At 51.6% G+C, this 19,228-nt stretch overlaps 1 protein-coding gene across 3 annotated transcripts in view; it reads left to right on the top strand.

Moving 5' to 3' along the window:
* The first annotated feature begins 6,849 nt into the window (after positions 1-6,849).
* Usp36 (ubiquitin specific peptidase 36) overlaps positions 6,850-19,228 on the top strand; it is a 30,854-nt gene continuing 18,475 nt past the window's right edge. For all 3 annotated transcript variants that reach the window (XR_005878551.1, XM_021227044.2, XM_040750130.1), the window contains exons 1-6: positions 6,850-6,987; positions 8,943-9,096; positions 11,105-11,366; positions 11,886-12,107; positions 15,666-15,776; positions 16,194-16,296. Coding sequence is in view for 2 of the 3 variants with exons in the window: in XM_021227044.2 (XP_021082703.1) it covers positions 11,114-11,366; positions 11,886-12,107; positions 15,666-15,776; positions 16,194-16,296 (689 nt within the window). In the remaining variant the exon portion in view is untranslated. The remainder of the gene's footprint in view (positions 6,988-8,942; positions 9,097-11,104; positions 11,367-11,885; positions 12,108-15,665; positions 15,777-16,193; positions 16,297-19,228) is intronic.

The following is a 19,228-nucleotide window of genomic DNA, read 5'->3' as shown; positions in this document are numbered from 1 at the left end:
TGTCAGCAAGCTTCCCAAAGCACGCGTACTTCCTACTGAGGATAAATATTGGGGTACAGGGAAGAGTTATATACGGGCAAAAAAGCATAGGGCTCGGCACAGGACTGTAACCCTAGCTACTTGAGAGGCTGAGACAAGAGGATAGAAAATGCAAAACTGCCCTGAACAACTTAGCAAGACCCTGTCTCAGCCTGGCCTTGGTAACGCACGCCTTTGATCCCAGCACTCCGGAGGCAGAGGCAGGCAGATCTCTGTGAGTTCGAGGCCAGCCTGGTCTACAGAGCGAGTTCCAGGGCAGCCTCCAAAACAATACAGAGAAACCCTGTCTCACAAAACAAAAGACAAAAACAAACAAACAAACAAAAAAAGAAATGTTTCCCCCAAGTGGCTGGGCCCAGAGGTATAGTCAGGTTTCTGGAGCAACACTAAATAGGCAAGAACCACCTTGATCCCTGGTCCTGTCTGCATGGGTAGGGAGGATGACATGTCCCATTGTTGTCCTTATGGGCTCTGAGCACTGTGCAAACAAAGTGAGGACTCTATGTCAGAGGCCAGTGGCCAAGGCTGCCAGTACATGTCACACCAGGGTGCTATAGGGAGCAGGCTCTGGGCTGACAACGCCATCTGGATGGGTGTGTCACTCAGGGATGGAGCACAAGCTCAGCAGCGGTGACATCCACCCTCAGCATAGAGCAGCCTGTGCCTGGGTCACTCTGTCCCTGAATGACAACCTCAGGGCAGCGGGAGGTCCAATGATGCTTGTGCTTGCTGGGAAAGTCTGTTGCTATGGCAACTCAGGGACAAGGTGCCCCCTTAGCTTGCTGGAGCTGCAGGGGGGCTATCACTAAGCTGGCAGACTTAATGCAATTTGGAATGGTTGTCTAACACACAGGGGCACCAGCAGTGATCAGGACGGAGTGTGTGGGGGGCGGGGCTGGGTCTTAGTTTACTTTTCTACTGCCATGAAGAGACATCACAATCAAGGCAACTTGGAAAAGAATTTAACTTGGGAACTCGTGGTTCCAGAGGGTTAGAGTCTGTTACCATGTATGGCAGCAGTCGAGCGAGCCCAGTGCTGGAGTAGTAGCCGAGAGCTTGTATCGGATCCACATGCAGGAGGCAGAGAGAGACCTCATTGCAAAAGGCATGGGCCAGCACTCACCTGTGAAGGCCAGAGGCTGACATCAAGGTGTCTTCCTCAGTCGCTTCTCTGCCTTATGTGTGAGACTGGGGTGCTCTCTGAACCTGGTGGTTGCGTTTCAGTTGGACTGGTTGACAACAGGGAGCCCCTGTGATCTGCCTCCCCCCCCCCCTGCCATGCTGGGGTATAGATGTGAACCACTGATGGGGGATGTCCTTCTGTCTATGTTTCTCTTATTGGCTGATGAATAAAACACTGTTTGGCCAATAGAGGCAGGAAGGATAGGTGGGACCAGGTGACGAGGAGAATTCTGGGAAAGGTAGGCAGAGAGAGACCTCGAGGAGACACCATGTAGAGACTGGGAGGATAGGATGAGTGGATGAGCCTGACGTTCTCTGGTAAGATAAGGCCATGTAGAAATACATAGATAAGTAGTTATGGGTTAATAATTAAGACAGAGCTAGTCAGTAAGAAGCCCTAGTCGTCGGCCAACAGTTTTATAATGAATATAGCGTCTCTGTTTGTTCATTTGGGGCTGAAGTGGCAGGGCCTGGCGGGATAAGAAACTCCACCAACACACCACTTCATGCAGCTTTTACGTGGGTGCTTGGAGAGCTGCATTCGGGTTCTCAGCAGGTACTCTACCCACTGAACCATTTCCCCAGCTCCCGTTGTGACATTCGGAGACCTCTTCCAACAACCGTGCACGTGAAGCTGGGGAGGAACTGGATCCGTTTGCCCTGACCTCCAAGGCAGGGAGCTGACCAAGTAACTTCTGAGTAACAACAGTACTACTCTGTCAAAACATCTTTCCCCCAAAGCTTTAAAACAAATTTGTTCTGGGCTGGAGAGATGGCTCAGAGGATAAGAGACAGCTGTTCTTCCAAAGGTCCTGAGTTTGAATGGCAGCAACCACATGGTGGCTCACAACCATCTGTAATGAGATCTGGTGCCCTCTTCTGGCATGCAGGGATACATGCAGACAACACACTGTATACATGATAAACAAATCTTAAAACAACAACAACAACAAAAAACAAGCTGTCCCAGTAGGCTCGGTGGCTCATACCTTTAATTCTGCACTCAGAGGCAGGCAGATGTTTGTGAGTTCAAGGTCAGCGTGATCTATAGATGGAGAGAAACAACAAAGCTGCCCTTCTTTTTCAGCATCTCTCTGGGTTTCTCTTTTTAGGATTCTGAGACTGTTTAGTTGTCTCATCTAAAGCATCTTGCTTTGCATTTTGTCTCTTCTAAAACATTTGTCCACAGTGAGCCTGAAAAAAAAATAGATCCAGAGATACAGTGGTCTTTGACTCTTGGGAGTCGTGGTAGGGACAGAGGAGTCCACAGAATGCTCCAAAAGAATGCCATGGGAGGAGGGAATCTAGAAGTGGGCCGTGCTACAGGGCAGTGGTGGCACATGCCTTTAATCCCAGCACTTGGGAGGCAGAGGCAGGTTAATCTTAGAGAGTTTGAGGCCAGCCTGGTCTACAAAGTCAGCTCCAGGACAGACAGGGCTGTTACACAGAGAAACCCTGTCTTGAAAAACAAAACCAAACAAATAACAACAACAAAAGAAGGTGGGCAGTGCATAGGTCAAGGGTTGAGAGGCAGTGGGAAAGGGAATTCCAGGCCAAAGACTAGGATGAGCAGAGACTTCTGATTGGGATGGAGATGGAGAACTTGGATTTGGCTGTGAAGAATCTAGAATTGGAAATGTCTTGAGGCCGAGGTCTACATGAAAGGCAGGATGCAGTATGCATGCATTCAAGGGTGAGCTGTGAATGGTGTCATTATTTTAGATCAGGTTTCCTGTAGACCAGGCTGACCTAGGATTAGCAATGCAGCTGAGGATGACCCCAAATTCCTGATCCTCCTTCCTCTACCTTTTGAGTGTCGGGATTAAGGTATGCGCTACCACTACATCCTGCTTAAATATGTGATTCTATTTGGTACTTGAGCAATGTAATTAGCTGTTACACTGATATCGATGAAGACTGTGAGGGACTTTTGTTTTTTGTTGTTGTTATGGCTGTGCTGGAACTCGCTCTGTAGACCTGGCTGCCCTTGAACTCACAGAGATCTGCCTGCCTCTGACTCCCAGAGTGCTGGGATTAAAGGCATGTGCCACCACCACCACCACCACCACCACCACCAGGCAGGACTTTTCTTTTGTAAAAGATATTTATTTTTATTTTGTGTGTTTGGGTGTTTTGCCCATAGGTATGTCTGTGTATCTGAGTACAAGCTTGATGCCTACAGAGGCCAGAAGAGGGCATCAGAACTGGAGTTACATTGTCAGCTACCATGTGGTGGTACTGGGATTTAAACCCAGGTCCTTCTGCAAGAGCCACCTCTCCAGGCAAGAGCTCCTTCTTAAGTGACTGAATGGGAGAAATGTGTTTTGAGAGATATCTGAACAGTAAAGTTAACAAACTTGACAGGTTAGTTTTTGAGACAGGATCTTCTATATCCTGAGGCTAGCTTCTCACTATGTAGCTGAGTATAGCCCTGAACTTCTGGTCCTCTTGGGATTACAGGTGTACACCACCACACCCAGTTTATAAGGTTTGAGGGATCAAACCCAAGACTTCATGGTAGGCAAGCACTTACCAACTGGACTATACCACAACAGGCTGGCGATGAGGGAGAGGCCCCCAGACATATACCAGCAATAAGTATAGGATTATAACTGTGTGGTCTCAATTAAAATAGCCATAACATCTAGGGAGCAGTGGCCAACCCAGAAACTAGCAATGACAGGACTTAGCCCCACCTGGATTGGAAGGAGCACGGAGGTGGGCCATGTCCGCGTCTAAGGAGAAGGCTCACAGGGGGGCAGGGCCACTGCTAACATCCCCAAGGGAAGAGGGAGGACAGGAAAGGCCCCACCTCACCCACCTGAAGGCAGCTGGAGGAGCCTGGCAAATTCTCCAGTGACTGGAGTCTGACTGTTGCCCCAGCAGAGTAAATGGGCAACCGGGTAGGAGGATGGCCTCTTCCGAGAAGGTAGAGATGTGTCCATTTCAGGAAATGAGAAGCCTGAGGTGCCCAGGGCAGCATTCGAGGGCAGCTACCAGCAGTTGGCAGTTACTGGCCCCCATTTCAAAGATGAGGTGCGGCGGGGAGGGCAGGGCCACCTAAGCAGATTCCAACCTCAGGCTGTCAAGTTTGGTGCTTTTACCCACTGGGCCATCTCACCAGCCCTGGGGCTGGGGTCTTGCAGGGTTATTTCTCACTTGAAAGATGGGAACAACAGTCTGGTTTTGTTTGTTTGTTTGTTGTGGGTTACTCTGGGTATTTAACTGTGGCCAGCTTGGTATTTTGCTACTAAATGTTAAGTCCAGCGGTTGTAATAGGCGTTGGTGTTTGTGCGTAGGGGATGGATGTGGAGGCCAGAAAGCAAATTCAGGTGTCAGTCCTCAGAAATGCCCACTTAAAAATAAAAGACAAGGTCTCCCGCTGACCTGAACCTGCCAAGTAGGCTAAACCAGCTGGCCAGCTAGCCACAAGGAATCTACCTGTCTTTACCATCAAGCACTGGGATTACTGTTAGGGGAGGCAGAGAGTTCCGGGACAGCCAAGGCTACAAAGAGAAACCCTGTCTCAATCCCCCCCCCCCAAATACAAAGAAAGAAGCAAAACTTACAATGCTAGGCTGTAAAAATTCACCAGGATTGACCAGCCATTAGACCCACCCCCTAAGAACATGCCTTATGAGGGGCCTGTGCAGGGTAATGACTGCCACTAAGAACTGGTCTGTCACTGCGTCCCCTGAAGTCTTATCAGGAAAAGCAAGATGACCCGGGGTAACAAGTACTCAAAGACAGCTCAGCTGTGCTTGAGAAATAACTCTGCCCTCTACATCCCCATCTGCACAAGGGGTCAGACTAGTTTCCCACCTCCATTTCATTTGTTCAAAATGTAACTAGGGTCTACAGCTAAAAGAGATTTAAGGGTGAAAGTGTACCTGCGTTCAATAGGCTGGCTTTTCCCTGGGGCACTAGCCACATCCGGTTGCATGTAAAGAGATTCTCAGCTGGGCACTGGTGGCACACGCCTTTAATCCCAGCACTCAGGAGGCAGAGGCAGGCGGATCTCTGTGAGTTCGAGGCCAGCCTGGTCTACAGAGTGAGTTCCAGGACAGCCTCAAAAGAGAGAGAGAGAGAGAGAGAGAGAGAGAGAGAGAGAGAGAGAGAGAGAGAGAGAGAGAGAGAGAGAGAGAGAGAGAGAGAGAGAGAGAGAGAGAGAGGATTCTGGGACTCAGAGACGGCTTATGCTTCTCTTACAGAGTACCAGGCCTTGGTTCCCAGTGCTCATGTGGATTGGGCAGCTCACAACTTAGAGCTGCCTGTAACTCCAGTGCTGAGAGGGGATGGGACACCTCTGGCCTCCACAGGCACCTACACTCACATAGAAACACAGACATGAATTACAATAATAAAGATAAACCTTTTAAAAATTAAGAAAAAGCCAGTGGTGGTGAACACCTTTAATCCCAGCACTTGGGAGGCAGAGGCAGGTGGATATCTGCGAGTTCGAGGACAGCCTGGTCTACAGTTAAGGACTCCGAAGAGAAATCCCTGTCTCGAAAAACAAGAACAAAATTAAGAGGACACTCTTTATCGTTACTTTTTATGTGTGCGTTCATCTTTGAATGTGTGACATGTGTGTGCAGGTAGGTGCCCTCTAAGGTCAAAAGATCCTGCGATTCGGCGTTACAAGAGGTTATGAATCACCGTGTGGGCACTGGGAAGCCCTGGGCAAGAACAAGCCCTCTGAGCCATGACTCTAGCTCTAAAAGGGGTATTTTTATAGCTAGACATAGGCATAGGCTAACCGGATGTTTTTTTAAAAAAGATTCCCCTATGTGGTTCAGGCTAACACATTCTGCATGATCAACCAATCTCAGCCACTTAGATGTGGCTTTATTTATGTTTATTTATGTATTTAACATCTGCAGACGGAAAGTGGTGCATCCCAAGGACGACCTTTGAATTCTGACCATCCCCGCCTCCACCGCATTCTCCTGCCACCACGCCTGGTTCACGCTGGCTGTTTTTTTTTTCAAAAGGGCACCAGCAGCTCAGAAGTTAACAGATGGTGAGATTCCCCAAAGCCTCGGTCCCAGGACGGCCAGCCAGGCTTGCACTGAGCCTGCGGCCACCGCGGCTGGACTTCCCGCTACCGCAGCAGCGTCATCCTCACCCAGAGCCACCGACTCCGCGCGGAGCCGGCATCCAGCTTCCGCCCTTCCGCCGTCCGGCTTACTGGGCCTGCGCACTGGCGGCGGCAGGCACGCAGGCGGAAGTGACGCAGCCGCACCTCCTCCGCGGGAACCACGCCAGGCCGCAGCGGTGGGGGGGGGGTGGTCTCTGGACTCCCGGGTGCTTCCGGCGCTTGTAGCGCTGCGCGCTTGCGTCACCGCGTAGACCGGCAGGGCTGCCGGACCGGAGCGGGGTGACGTTGTGCGTCGCAAGTAGCCGAGGTCCAAGGGGCGGATCCACGGGGGAGGAAAGGGCTCGGAGTTAGTCCCGCCCCTTAAAGGCACCCGGACCTCCGCTCGCGGCCTCGGGGCGCGCTCCGCAGTGCGGCTCCTTTAAAGGCCGTGGTGACACGTGTGTGAGGCTCCCGAGGCCCGGATGGTGCGCGTGCGGGCCCGGCCGGGAGCGGAGCGGACGCTGGTGCTGCGCGGGCCTTCGGCGGGCGTCTGAGAGGCCTGTGGAGGTGGAGACAAGCTCCGGCGAGCGCCGGTGCTTCCGCGAGGCTTGGGGGCGAGAGAGGCCGGGAGGGGAGGCGCGCGCTCCCACCCGCGGGGGTTTGGGGCCTCCGGCGCAGGCTGACAGGTGCGTGGCCGGCGAGCGCGCCCGGGACCGCGGGGAGGACAGGGGACGCGCGAGGGACTGGGATCCCCGGGGAGGACAAGGGTCGGGGGGGATGCGAGCGGCGTCGGGAACCCCCGAGGAGGAGTGGGGTGCGAGGAACGTGGAGGGACGGAGGCACGGGAGACCAGAGGAAGGGACGGGCGATGCGAGGGGCGCCCGCGAACCCGAGCGTGGCCAGGGAATTGCATCAGTCGCCCTGCATCCAGGGGTTCTTCCGGAACTTGCGGCCGCAGGGATCTGGGTGACCCCGGGGTTGCACTCTGGGAGCGGGGGGTTGTTCCTTAGAAGATTCCCGGGGCTGCGGACCTCAGGGTGGCCAGGTAGAGCTGTAGTCCGGCAGCTTGTGGTCTAGGGTGGGGACAGATCCTTAAGGCGCTTCCCTACCGAATTGTGACAGCAGGACAGCCGTCTAACCCAAATGCTTCTGGGGTGTGTGTATGCGCGCGCGCCTGCGCCTCCCTGCGTCCCTGCTGTATCCTTAGGGATGGAGATGGTTAGATGCTGGAGGCCGGCATCTGCATAGCCCGGCTTGGCAATGGATGGCAGAGAGAACGTGTATGCAGTTCAGCTGGTCCTGGCTCGGGCACGCTCTGCTGTGGGGAGTCTTGGAGGAGGCCCCCTCCCTGCCCTGTCTGTCTCCTCCCCGCCCCCCCCCCAGCGTGTAATTGACCCCGTTTAAGTCTCAAGTGTGGTTTTTCTTGGGAAACACTTTGAAGAGGGAGATGCCTTGTGTAAATGGTGTCTGTGTGGATGGAGGAGTCAGGCTTGAGTTCAGAGTTAGGTATGGAAATTGAGGGCACAGAGTATCCTACACCTTCAGAGACCTGGGTGGGCGAACGCATTGCCCAGCCTCGGGAGTCAACACGTGCCGCGCCCGCGCGCGCGCGGGCGCGCGCACTTCAGGAGGCTTGTGGGGAATCGCAAGAAGATCATTTCCTATGTCACGTAGCTGTATCTTTCAGGTAGAATTGTAGTCTTTTCTGCCATAACTTCAAAAATTGTCCTGATTGTGTGAACCTGACTTAAGCGTAAGATGCTCATGCCACATGACTCTGGGTTCACGTTCCCATTTGGTCATTCTTGGACCATGTTAGGCCAGGACGACGGTCTCACTTCGCTGTGGGAAGAAGCTTCGTATGAGTGATTTTAGAGTTTCAAAAGACAGGCTGTCTCTCTTCTGCAGTGTGAGAACCCTCTGTTGGAGTAGGGGCATTGGTTAGATGGAGTGGACGGTCGGACGGATGTTTCTAGGCCCTCTGCAAGAGAACCTGGGCATGGGGAAGTGAACCAAGGTTGGGCAGATGGTCATTAAGCCCATCGATGGTACATTGTGCTGACTGTGCCATCCTGTGGATGTGTGTGTTTGAGAAGCTGGGAAATGCCTTTATGTGATCAAGTTGACAGTAGATGGGAATCGAGGACAGGGTTTATAATTATGAAAGTCAAAATTTCGTGGTGATTATTTCCTTAAAAAGAAACTGACTGATGAAATCCAAGGAGTTTGAAAATTTTATCCATATTGCCTCCGTAGTCTTTGGACATGGTACTCAGACTGGAGTCGCCCATGGGTGTGAGAGAGGATTGTGACAGAGCAGAGGGCAGCGTGTTTGTGTCATAAATTTAGTTATCTTGTTAGCACAGTTGTCCTCTGGGTCACGGTGGATTCAGCACAGATTCTTTTTTTTTTTTTTTTTTTTAAGACAAAGTCTTGCTGGCCCAGGCCGGCCTTGAATGCTTGCTCCTCCTGCTCTACTTCTTGATGTTGGGATTACGGGCACGCATGTCTGCACCTGGCTTCCTTTCCCCTAGTGATACCGTTTTTTCCTGGTAGACGGTCACAGTTCACACAAGAGAGCAACTTAGGAGACAGCCGGAGAAGCCAACCATGGGTGACAGTGTCATTGTTCGTCCTCCAGGTACCGGCGCCTACTCTGGACTCTACACTTGGCGGTGTTGGTAACTGGGCAGACCCGAGTCCCGGGGAGCACCTGCTGGGTCAGCGCTGCCCCTCCCCTGAGAACCTGATTCCCTGCTGCTGAGAAAGGCAGCAGCCAGGCTCAGACAGCCCAGGTAAGCCCGGAGCTGTCCTTGTCTCTGTGTCTTCCAGCGACCAGTGTCTGGTAGTGGCTGTCCTGTGGGTGAAAGTCCCGGTGAGTCCCCACCACAGAAGACTTTGTGATTCTTGTGTCACAGGACTGGTGCTTGCTGGTTTGGGTTTGGGTTTTAATGTTGTTTGTTTTGGGATACCCGTGTACCTCAAACTTCTGTAGCTGGTTTTTTTTTGTTGTTGTTGTTGTTGTTGTTTTTTGGTTTTTTTTTTTTGGTTTTTTTTTTTGGTTTTTGGAGACAGGGTTTCTCTGTATTGTTTTGGAGGCTATCCTGGAACTCTCTCTGTAGACCAGGCTGGCCTCGAACTCACAGAGATCTGCCTGCCTCTGCCTCCCGTGTGCTGGGATTAAAGCAGAGATGTGTTTTTGTAATGTGACTCAAACAGCTAATGGTGGCCAGGTGGGTGGAAAGTTGGGAGGTGGGCAGGATGGGGGTACGGGTGTGGCAGTTGGATGATGGAGGGGCTCATCTTTCTTCCAGCGGCTGCTGTGGTCCTGAGCTATGCCTCTGTTGGGACCACTGTGCAGCAGGCTCGCTGGCTAATCCCTACAGCCACCTTCCCAGTTAGCATCGGAGCATGGGACTGTGCAAATGTGGAGATGTGCCCTCGAGAGAGAGAGAGAGAGAGAGAGAGAGAGAGAGAGAGAGAGAGAGAGAGAGAGAGAGAGAGAGAGAGGAGTCTGATTGTCAGAGTGTCTGATTGAGACATGGTCTTACTCTGTAGCCCAGGCTAGCCTGGAATTCTCAGTAGGCCTGCCCCAACCTCTTAAGTTGGGAGTAAACCAGCGATGAGCAGCTATGCCCAGCTGAGAGAGCCTAATAGAAACACCATGGCCAAATGCAGGTCAGAGTTCACGGCAGCTATGTTAGAAAAGTGAAAAGGTAAAGTTGATTTTCATGATATGTTTTATCTGAATCAATCTGTGTAAGATTTTGTCATTTCAACACGTGCCAGGTGATAGACAGAGATGCCTTGTGTTGTTTTCTAAAAGTGGGCCATGGAAACCTGATGGTAAATCTCTGTAGCTCTCACCCGAACCAGGCTTCTTCCACATAGATATGGCCCCTGGCCTCTGGAGAAGAGCGTAGAGAGGACTGTGCAGACATGCCTGGCCATCTGCCTTATATGCTGGGGGGGTCTGTGTGTGTCTGTGTGTGTGTTTTTTTTTTGTTGTTTTGTTTAAGAAAGGATGGGGCTGGAGAGATGACTCTGTGGTTAAGAGCACTGACTGCTCTTCTAGAGAACCCGGGTTCAATTCCCAGCAACCACATAGCAGCTCAGGACTGTCTGTAAAAGGTCCAGGGATCTATTGCACCAGGCATGCATGCAGTGTACATATCTGTACATGCAAATACACATGAAGTAAAAAACCATCTTCAGAGACAGAGACTCACTGTGTGTCCGTGGCTGGCCTGCAGCTCTGTAAGGCAGGCTGATCTCCAACTCACTGAGATCCACATGGATTTGCCTCTGAGTGCTAGAAATAAAAGTGTAGAGACTACTCCCAGCCAAGATGCCCTTTTTAATGTTTATTTTTAACTGTACACGTGTGTGTTTATGTACACGTGAGTGCAAGTGCCTGTGAGTTCTAGGAGAGGGTATCGGATGTCCTGGATCTGTCTGTAAGGGGTTGTGAGCTGCTTGACCTGAGTGCTGGCGACTGTACTGGGTCCTCTGCAAGAGACGTACATCACTGAGCCATCTCACCCCCACCCCCTCCCCCCACGTTCATTTTTCACACTGTTGTCTGTAACCAGAGTGTGTGAGAATTAGCCATCCGCTGTTTTTTAAATAGTTTCAGGAATAACGGCAATTGCCACAGGCCGTGTTGCTTGTTCTGCCTTCGGCTGCCCCTGTACTTTTTGGGTAGCTGTCCCGATGGCTGCTGCGTGTAGCGAGCAAGCAGAAGTCATGTGCTTGTTCTGGGATGCGGCTGTTTATGGGTCTGGGGTTCTTCCGCCCCCACAGGAATGCACCATGCCCATAGTCGATAAGCTGAAGGAGGCCCTCAAGCCTGGCCGCAAGGACTCGGCAGAGGATGGGGACCTGGGCAAGCTGCTGGCTGCCTCTGCCAAGAAGGTCCTGCTGCAGAGGATTGAGTTTGAACCCGCCAGCAAGAGCTTCTCCTTCCAGCTGGAGTCCTTGAAGAGCAAATATGTGCTGTTGAACTCCAGGGCCGAGGGAACTGGTCACCACAAGGGCAGAGATGAGCTGCAGGCCAGAAAAGCAGGTACGGGGGCTGTGTTTGGGCTCAAGTAGTCTGGGCTTCCAGGAGCCAGTGGGCTGTTTCAATAGACGTCGTGATGCAGGGCGAGTAGGAAGGTTATCTACGCTTGAACTTTCCTTGACTGACGCCCTTCCTTAATGAGGTCGGAAAGCAGGTGCTAGGGTCTAGGGAAATGGCTCAGCCAATGAAAGCATTAGCTACATGAACGTGCAACTCGCACCCACACAAACGGCAGATTCAGGTGCTCCGGTGAACCCGTAACCAGCACGCCCGCAGTGAGATGGGAGGAGGGGACAGGATCAGCAGGAAACTCAGTCTGTGGTGCCTCAGCGAGGTGGGAGTGAAGAGCTGACTCCGCCATTTTCCTCTCGTGTCCATCTGCACACAGTTACATTGTGGGGGAAAGGAAGTGGAGGGGTCCCTTGGTGCACAGTATGTCACAGAGCTGGGACCCCTAGGGGCTTGAGCTCTGGACTGAGCATGGAAGGCCCCTGGGATGACCTGGTCTCATCTTTCTCTTAGGCACCGAGCGTGTGTCTGGAAGTGGAGGTGATGGAGTCCCTGCCCCACAGAAAGTGCTCTTCCCTGTGGAGAGACTGTCGCTAAGGTGGGAGCGCGTTTTCCGTGTCGGCGCAGGGCTACACAACCTGGGTAACACGTGCTTCCTGAACTCCACCATCCAGTGCTTGACCTACACGCCGCCTCTGGCCAACTACCTGCTCTCCAAGGAGCACGCTCGGAGCTGTGAGTGGGGCTTCCCGGGGGCTTTGCTGAAACAGGCACTCTCCTCACGTTAACACCAGCTAGATAAACCCTGTGCTTGAGGGGCTGTCGGTCGGTCTGTCTGTCAGTTGAAGTGAAGCTAATGGAACGTGGTGATTGACAGAGCGAGGGAAATTTCGCCTGCTATAGCATGGGCCATGCGTGGGTCTCTCTGAGGCAGGGTCATGCTCTCTAGAGGAAGGGTTTTTGAAAGATACCTCCACACAGTGTCTGTTCCAACTATTTTACGTGTGTACTGAACCAGTATGTTTCATATACATTGCAAAACATGCCCCAAAGTAGAAATTAAAATTGGGTGAAGTAGCTGGAGCGCTGAGACTTGCCAAAGCTAGCTCTTGTTATTCCTTCCGTGGGTCTTCTAGTAAACAGAAAGGGGACACTCACTAGCTTGTCACCCGCCTGCCTTACTAATGAGCTGGTCTAAACTTGTTAGCCAAAACGAACGCATGTTGGGCAGCTGTGGAAATCGTCTGGAGAAACTTGGGTTCCTCCTGAGAGCACAGGCACCGTGTAGGAAGGCCTCCCGCAGATGCCGTGGGCTCGGCGTGCTGAGAGAGCCTCCTGCCTGCCTGTGCCCCGGTTCCTCTGACAAACAGCCGTGTTTCTAGAATGTCCTATGGCTTTCTTCTGCCTCCTGTCCGCACTTTACAGAACAATACCAACTTCCACACAGAATTATAAAGGTGAACTGACTTCTGTCAAAGGCCTGGCTGCGAGTCTCCCCATCTAGGTGGTCAAGAAGTCACTGTAGTAGTGAGTGAAAAGGATGCTCACCTGAACAGTGGGTGGCGGTGACAGCAGAACCTCTTAGAGGATCAGGAGAAGGGCCTCTCCTTCTGATAGTGCCCAGACGGCACTGGGGCATGACTCTAGATGGTGACCTCGTAAGTTTATGCTGTAATGGACAGTGCAGTGTGGGTGGCCGCATGACCACCTCTGTGAGACTGTGCTGGGAGACGAGAGTGCTCTAAGAACAGTGTTCTAGCTGGGCACGGCGGCGCACGCCTTTCATCCCTGCTCTTGGTAGGCAGAGGCAGATCTCTGAGTTCAAAGCCAGCCTGGGCAACATAGTAAAATTCTATCTTGAGAAACAAACAAGCAAAAGAGAAAAATAGTATTCCTGCATAAATCACTAAACCTGCATACATACGTTTTTTGGAGAGAGATTTTTGTATTGAAAAACAACCCTAAGAACACACCCTCAGCTGGAGCTGAGTTCATCTCATATAAAGTGGCTGAGTGGTTAGAGCATGCACTGCTCTTACAGAGAACCTGGGTTCGATTCCCAGCACCTACATGGTGGCTCACAACCATCTGTAACTCCAGTTACAAGGGATATGATACTCCCTTTTGACATCCAAGACAGCCAGAATATACATGATACACATAGGTATGTGCAGGCCAAATACCCTTTACACATAAAATAAAAATAAATAAATCTTAAAAACAACAACAACAGTACATGTAAGTATATTTCAGCTTCTCGGTGAATCTTAGTAACATAATGTCCAGTAGGCAAGAAAATTGCAGAGAAAACATGCAAGGTGTGTGTGTGCGCGCATATGCGTGTTCACATGCACAGGCAGATGACGTAAGCACATGCAGAGGAAGAGAGGAGTACACTGAATGTTTGTTGCTTTCTACCTTGTCTTCTGAGGCAGGATTGCTCACTGAACCAGGATCTCACTAGGCTAGGATGACGGGTTGGCAAGCTCCCGGGGTCAGTCTGCCTGCCTCAGTGCCCCCAAAGTGGCCATGCCCCGCATGAGTGTTGGAGCCTTGAAATCAGGTCCTCTTGTTTTCATAAGAACTCTCACCCACTAAGCATGTCCCCAGGCCAAAGGTAATACATCTTTAAAGAAAGGGAAAAGAATGTCCAGGTGTGTTCTAGGCCAGCCTGGCCTACAGAGTGAGTTTCAGGACAACTGCATGGAGAAATCCTGTCTTGGGAAGACAAAAAGAAGAAAGAGAAAAAGAGGAAGGAGGGGAGACAGTCGCGGGTGGAGGGCGGTGGTTACACAGCTGGGATCAGGTCAGGCTGGGTCCAGAGTGGATGGGGATAGGAATGGCGTTAACATGACGCTGGGTTGCATGACGAGTTCAAGGACATTCTTTTACTTAAAAGAGTAAGTGTACGGGAGGCAGAGACAGACGGATCTCTGTGAGTTCGAGGCCAGCCTGGTCTACAGAGTGAGTTCCAGGACAGCCTCCAAAAACAATACAGAGAAACCCTGTCTTGAAAAAAACCACACACAAAAAAAAAAGTGAATGTGACTGGGGTAGTGTCCTTGTCTATCCTGTGTGGGGTCTATGCTTCAATCTCTAGCGCTAACTCAGGAAGGAAGGTCTGTTTTCAGACTGTCATCTTGACCTCACGGTCCTGGCGCTAAGATCCCCCTACCCAAGCCTTACATAAGTGTTTTTTTTTTTCTGTTCTTTTCTTATCCGTTCTTCCCTGTAGTGTCTTCCTCCATTTCAGGTTGCTGCACAGGGGTCTCTTCCAGCCGTTTGTCAGCTTTGTGGGTTGGTTTTAGTTAATGGTGGTGTGGCTGCATGCTGGTTTACCTGGCACGGTAGAGCTGCACTGGGGTGTCGGCAAGCGAAGCGTTCCACAGCTGCGGCCCGTGTCCTCTGTGTGGGCCACCTGTCCTGTGAGCAGCACCTGCCCATCCAGGAACAGCCAGTGCTGGGGGCGAGGGCTCCTGAGAGGGGGGCTCATTGGTTTGGGTTGGATTTTATGTGACAAGGTTGGCTTGAAACATCGGCTGTCTCATAGGGTTGAAGGTGTGCCCGCCAGGGCAACTGGCAGCTGACCGAGTTTCAGAGTTGTAACGTGAGTCCTCACAAAGTTGACAGATTGTTTTTATCCGGAGATTTATCTTCCAGGTGTATTCTTTAGGGCATGAGGAGACCAGTGGTGGCAGGAGAAGGGGAAGGCGGAGCTTGCTAGGGGTGGGTACCATAAGCAGATCCATCTGGGATTTGTGGAGCGTTTGAGCTGGAGGGCCAGAGGAAGAGCTGGGTGGGCAGTGTGGACGCTAGGAAAGCAAATCGCCAATGTGCGGTGTAGCCGGCGTGTGCGTGGTGTAGCTGGCGTGTGCGTGGTGTAGCTGGCATGCCTTGTGAGCCTGTTAACCTCTGGCTGTGGTGACATTGTTCATGTGTTACAGCAAGCACACAGATTGGATCAGTCATGCCTACTTCACGGTCAGGGTCCCCATGGGTGAAGGATTGTGGGGAGTTGGATTATGATAATCAGTATTTCACTTAGGAGACTCCCAAAGCCAGTTACAGCAGGGCGAGGTCATATTCCTTCTACATCTTTGTTTTAAAGTCGCAGTTTCAGTGTAGTGTCTAATGAGAGCCCCACCCGTTCATAGAGAGCAGGCCATCTGTCCCGTGGCTTGCTGGTCAATAAGCTTCCGTTGAGCTTCTCTGTGCTGTCATGCATAGCCTGGGTTGCTTCTACTCTGGAGTGGGGGTGCCCTTATGACTAACGTTGCTTCTTACCCACTGTAGGTCACCAAGGAAGCTTCTGCATGCTGTGTGTCATGCAGAACCACATGGTCCAGGCCTTTGCCAACAGTGGCAATGCCATCAAGCCTGTTTCCTTCATCAGAGACCTGAAAAGTAAGAATGGGTTTCCGGTTGAGTGTCTGGTTGAGGAAGGAGGAGAAAAAGCCATGAACGAAGGAAGTGTCAGGAGTCCTCGCATATGGAAGGTCCCGTACAGTGGTGCAGACCCCACCGTGGTAGTTGGTGTAGGCACAGGGCCTCTGTGTTACCGAAGGGAGGCTTTCTGCTGGGCACCACTTAGAAGAATAGTTAGGTTTCAGCCAGGGGAGAGCATGTGAGCGTGAAAGCTGGGGAAGGGGCAGGGCCTGGGTGTGCTGGGCATCATAAGAGCCAGCTGCTGTGTGAGTGCTGTGGAGAACTGTCTTCTAGTCACATGGCAGAAAGGTTGTAGCACTCTGACACGATTGCTGGCTCTTGGAAAAGTGGCCTCCAGCAGCTGACCTAGCGTGCATCCTTCCCTTCTTCCTCCAGAGATTGCCCGGCACTTCCGTTTCGGGAACCAAGAGGATGCGCACGAATTCCTGCGTTATACCATCGATGCCATGCAGAAGGCCTGCTTGAACGGCTATGCTAAGTATGTGCCTCACGAGCCTCCCCACACATCCTGCTTGTCCGAGGACACCTTTATGTTGGGGCCAGCACGGCATACTTGTGAACATGGCCCACCTCCCCTCTCGGCCATCTTCTGAGAAGGTGTTCGTGTTGATGCCCAAGCATCTGACCACCTGGTGCTCTATGGCCTGGGCCTCTAAGCTCTCCTGAGGGGAAGGCTCCAGAAAATTTCTTCAAAAGTTCAGTCTCTCCAAAACCGCTTCACTCCTTTGAAATAGAGAAGGAAGTGGAGGTTCACACTTAGAGAAAGTTGTGGGGGGCTCACACTTAGAGAAGGGAGGGGTTCACACTTAGAGAGGGAAGGAGGTTCACACTTAGAGAAGGGAGGAGGCTCAGACTTCTGTGAAAATGAAAACATGCAGGAAAACAACATGTGAAAAATTACAATTCTTAATGATCTTACTCTGTTTCATGCTCGGGTTTTTTTTGTTTGTTTGTTTTTTTGTTTTTTCCGCCTCTGGTGTTGTAGCCAGGGTCTGTGTGGCCTAACCTGGTCTCAAGCTCTTGACTCTGCTTCCTCATTTCCCAGAACAGGGGTCCAGCAGCGTGGCACCTGCTTGTACTGTTGGTCCACGTTTGAGAGTGTGGAACATGGTCACTCCCCCAGTTGGACACTGTGCAGCAGGTGCTCCATGGACGGAGCTGCTGCTCACCTGTAGGAGGTGGCATTAGCCTAAGGACCAGTTGTAACCAGATCCTTCTGGAGTGTCTGTGGAAGGTGATCTGACTGACCCAAGTGGCTCTCACCCTGCAGCGTTGTTTGCCGTGGTCTCCGGGGCTGCTGCTCAGTGTGGCTGACTTCGCTTTGCAGGGTCTCTAGTTAGTTCTGTGATGGCATTTGACCACAGTTCTGGTCTCTGATGGCTTTCCTGTCTGCAGGCCCAGGCCCAGGCTTACCTGAACAGGTTTTTCTCCTCTCCTCTCCTCTCCTCTCCTCTCCTCTGCTCTCCTCTGCTCTCCTCTGCTCTCCTCTGCTCTCCTCTGCTCTCCTCTCCTCTCCTCTCCTCTCCTCCCCTCTCCTCCCCTCTCCTCCCCTCCCCTCTCCTCCCATCCCCTCTCCTCCCATCCCCTCTCCTCTCTTCTCTTCTCATTTTATAGACCAGGTTGGCCTGGTCCTCAGAGATCCGCCTGTCTCTGCCTTCGTGCCACCTCCACCTGGCTCTTTTTTTTTTTCCTTTGAGACAGGGTGTTGAGTAGCCCTTGAATTAATTCTTGATCCTTTTGCGGTCATGGTGTGCACCACCATGCCTTGGTGCCTTTTTTTTTTTTAAGATTTATTTTTATCTTTTTTTTTTTTTTTTTTTTGGTTTTTCGAGACAGGGTTTCTCTGTATTGTTTGTTTTGGAGGCTGTCCTGGAACTCGCTTTGTAGACCAGGCTGGCCTCGAACTCACAGAGATCCACCTGCCTCTGCCTCCCAAGTGCTGGGATTAAAGGCGTGCGCCACCAACGCCCGGCCTATTTTTATCATTTTTATGCGTGTGTCTGTGTGAGTGAATATCGTGGGTGGGGATTCTCACGGAGCCCAGAGGAGTCTGTCAGAGCCCCTGGGACTGGAGCTACAGACAGTTGTGAGCCACGTGACAGGAGTGCTGGGAACGGAATCAGGGTCCTCTGCAAGCGTCTTCTCCCCAGCCCAAATGAGATCCATATTTTATCTTGTCTTTAGCGGGTGTTGCTTTATTTGAAGTTTTCTGTTCAGGATGTTTCTTGTGGCTCTAAGTGTCTCGGAAGTTCAGTTTAGACCTGGTTGTCACTCTTCCCAGTTCCTGGGGATGGTTTTCACTGACAGTGCCCTTGCCGTTTTCAGTGCAGACCGCCTGTGCGTAGCTTGAAGCTGCCCGAGTCTTTTCTCCAGAGCCATCTGTCCTTTGCCAGCACTGGGCAGTATGAAGCGCGCCTTCTTGCGTTGATGGCTTTTTCCGGAGTGACATTTATGTCACTGCTCATAGTTTTGGGCTTGGGGGACATCCTAAATGTTCCCTTTTCACCCTTCCCCACCTCGTATGAGGATGCCTGTCTGTCCCTTTGCCTTCTTCACATGTTTTTGGAGCCTGCTGCCTACACCTTCAGTTCTCCCAGCCCCTGCCCCTGGGCCAGGGTGAGCGGATTTGAGTCTGCTACAGCCTCTGAGCAGTCGCCATGTGGGCTCCGACTGCTCTTGGGTTTCAGTGTACACAGGGGCTGTCTGCACCTGCTAATGCGGGCAGTTGATTGTCTCTTTTCATTAATAGTGGTGCTTCATGTTTTTTCTTTTTTTTTTTTTTTTTTTTTTTGGTTTTTTCGAGACAGGGTTTCTCTGTGGCTTTGAAAGCTGTCCTGGAACTCACTTTGTAGACCAGGCTGGCCTGGAACTCACAGAGATCCGCCTGCCTCTGCCTCCCGAGTGCTGGGATTAAAGGCGTGCGCCGCCAACACCCGGCTGCTTCATGTTTTTTCATTACCTATCATTGCACAACAAAAATTTGTTCTGCAATTTCTTTTTTTTTTTTTTTTTTTTTTTTTTTTTTGGTTTTTCGAGACAGGGTTTCTCTGTATTGTTTTGGAGGCTGTTCTGGAGCTCGCTCTGTAGCCCAGGCTGGCCTTGAACTCACAGGGATCCTCCTGCCTCTGCCTCCCGAGTGCTGGGATTAAAGGTGTGCACCATCAACCAAATGTTTTAGTGATGAGCATCTAAGAAGTTCACAGTAAACCCTGGCACCATCATCCATTCAGAAGGCAGTGAATTGTGCAGCTTGGGATCCGGCTGGGTGATGATGGCCTTGGGAGACCGCCACGCCTCATGTAGGCTGAGGATGTAACACCTGGCCAGGAATAGCATCTGGGAGGAGTCAGCAAGCGACCGGAAGCTGGCCATACCCTCCCATTACTGTAGTCTTCTAGAGAATACTCCAG

This window comes from Mesocricetus auratus, unplaced genomic scaffold, assembly GCF_017639785.1.
Source record: "Mesocricetus auratus isolate SY011 unplaced genomic scaffold, BCM_Maur_2.0 Super-Scaffold_100007, whole genome shotgun sequence".
Classification (NCBI taxonomy): domain Eukaryota; kingdom Metazoa; phylum Chordata; class Mammalia; order Rodentia; family Cricetidae; genus Mesocricetus; species Mesocricetus auratus.
The sequence above is the reverse complement of the archived record's forward strand: the minus strand, read 5'-3'. Positions and strand labels throughout refer to the sequence as shown.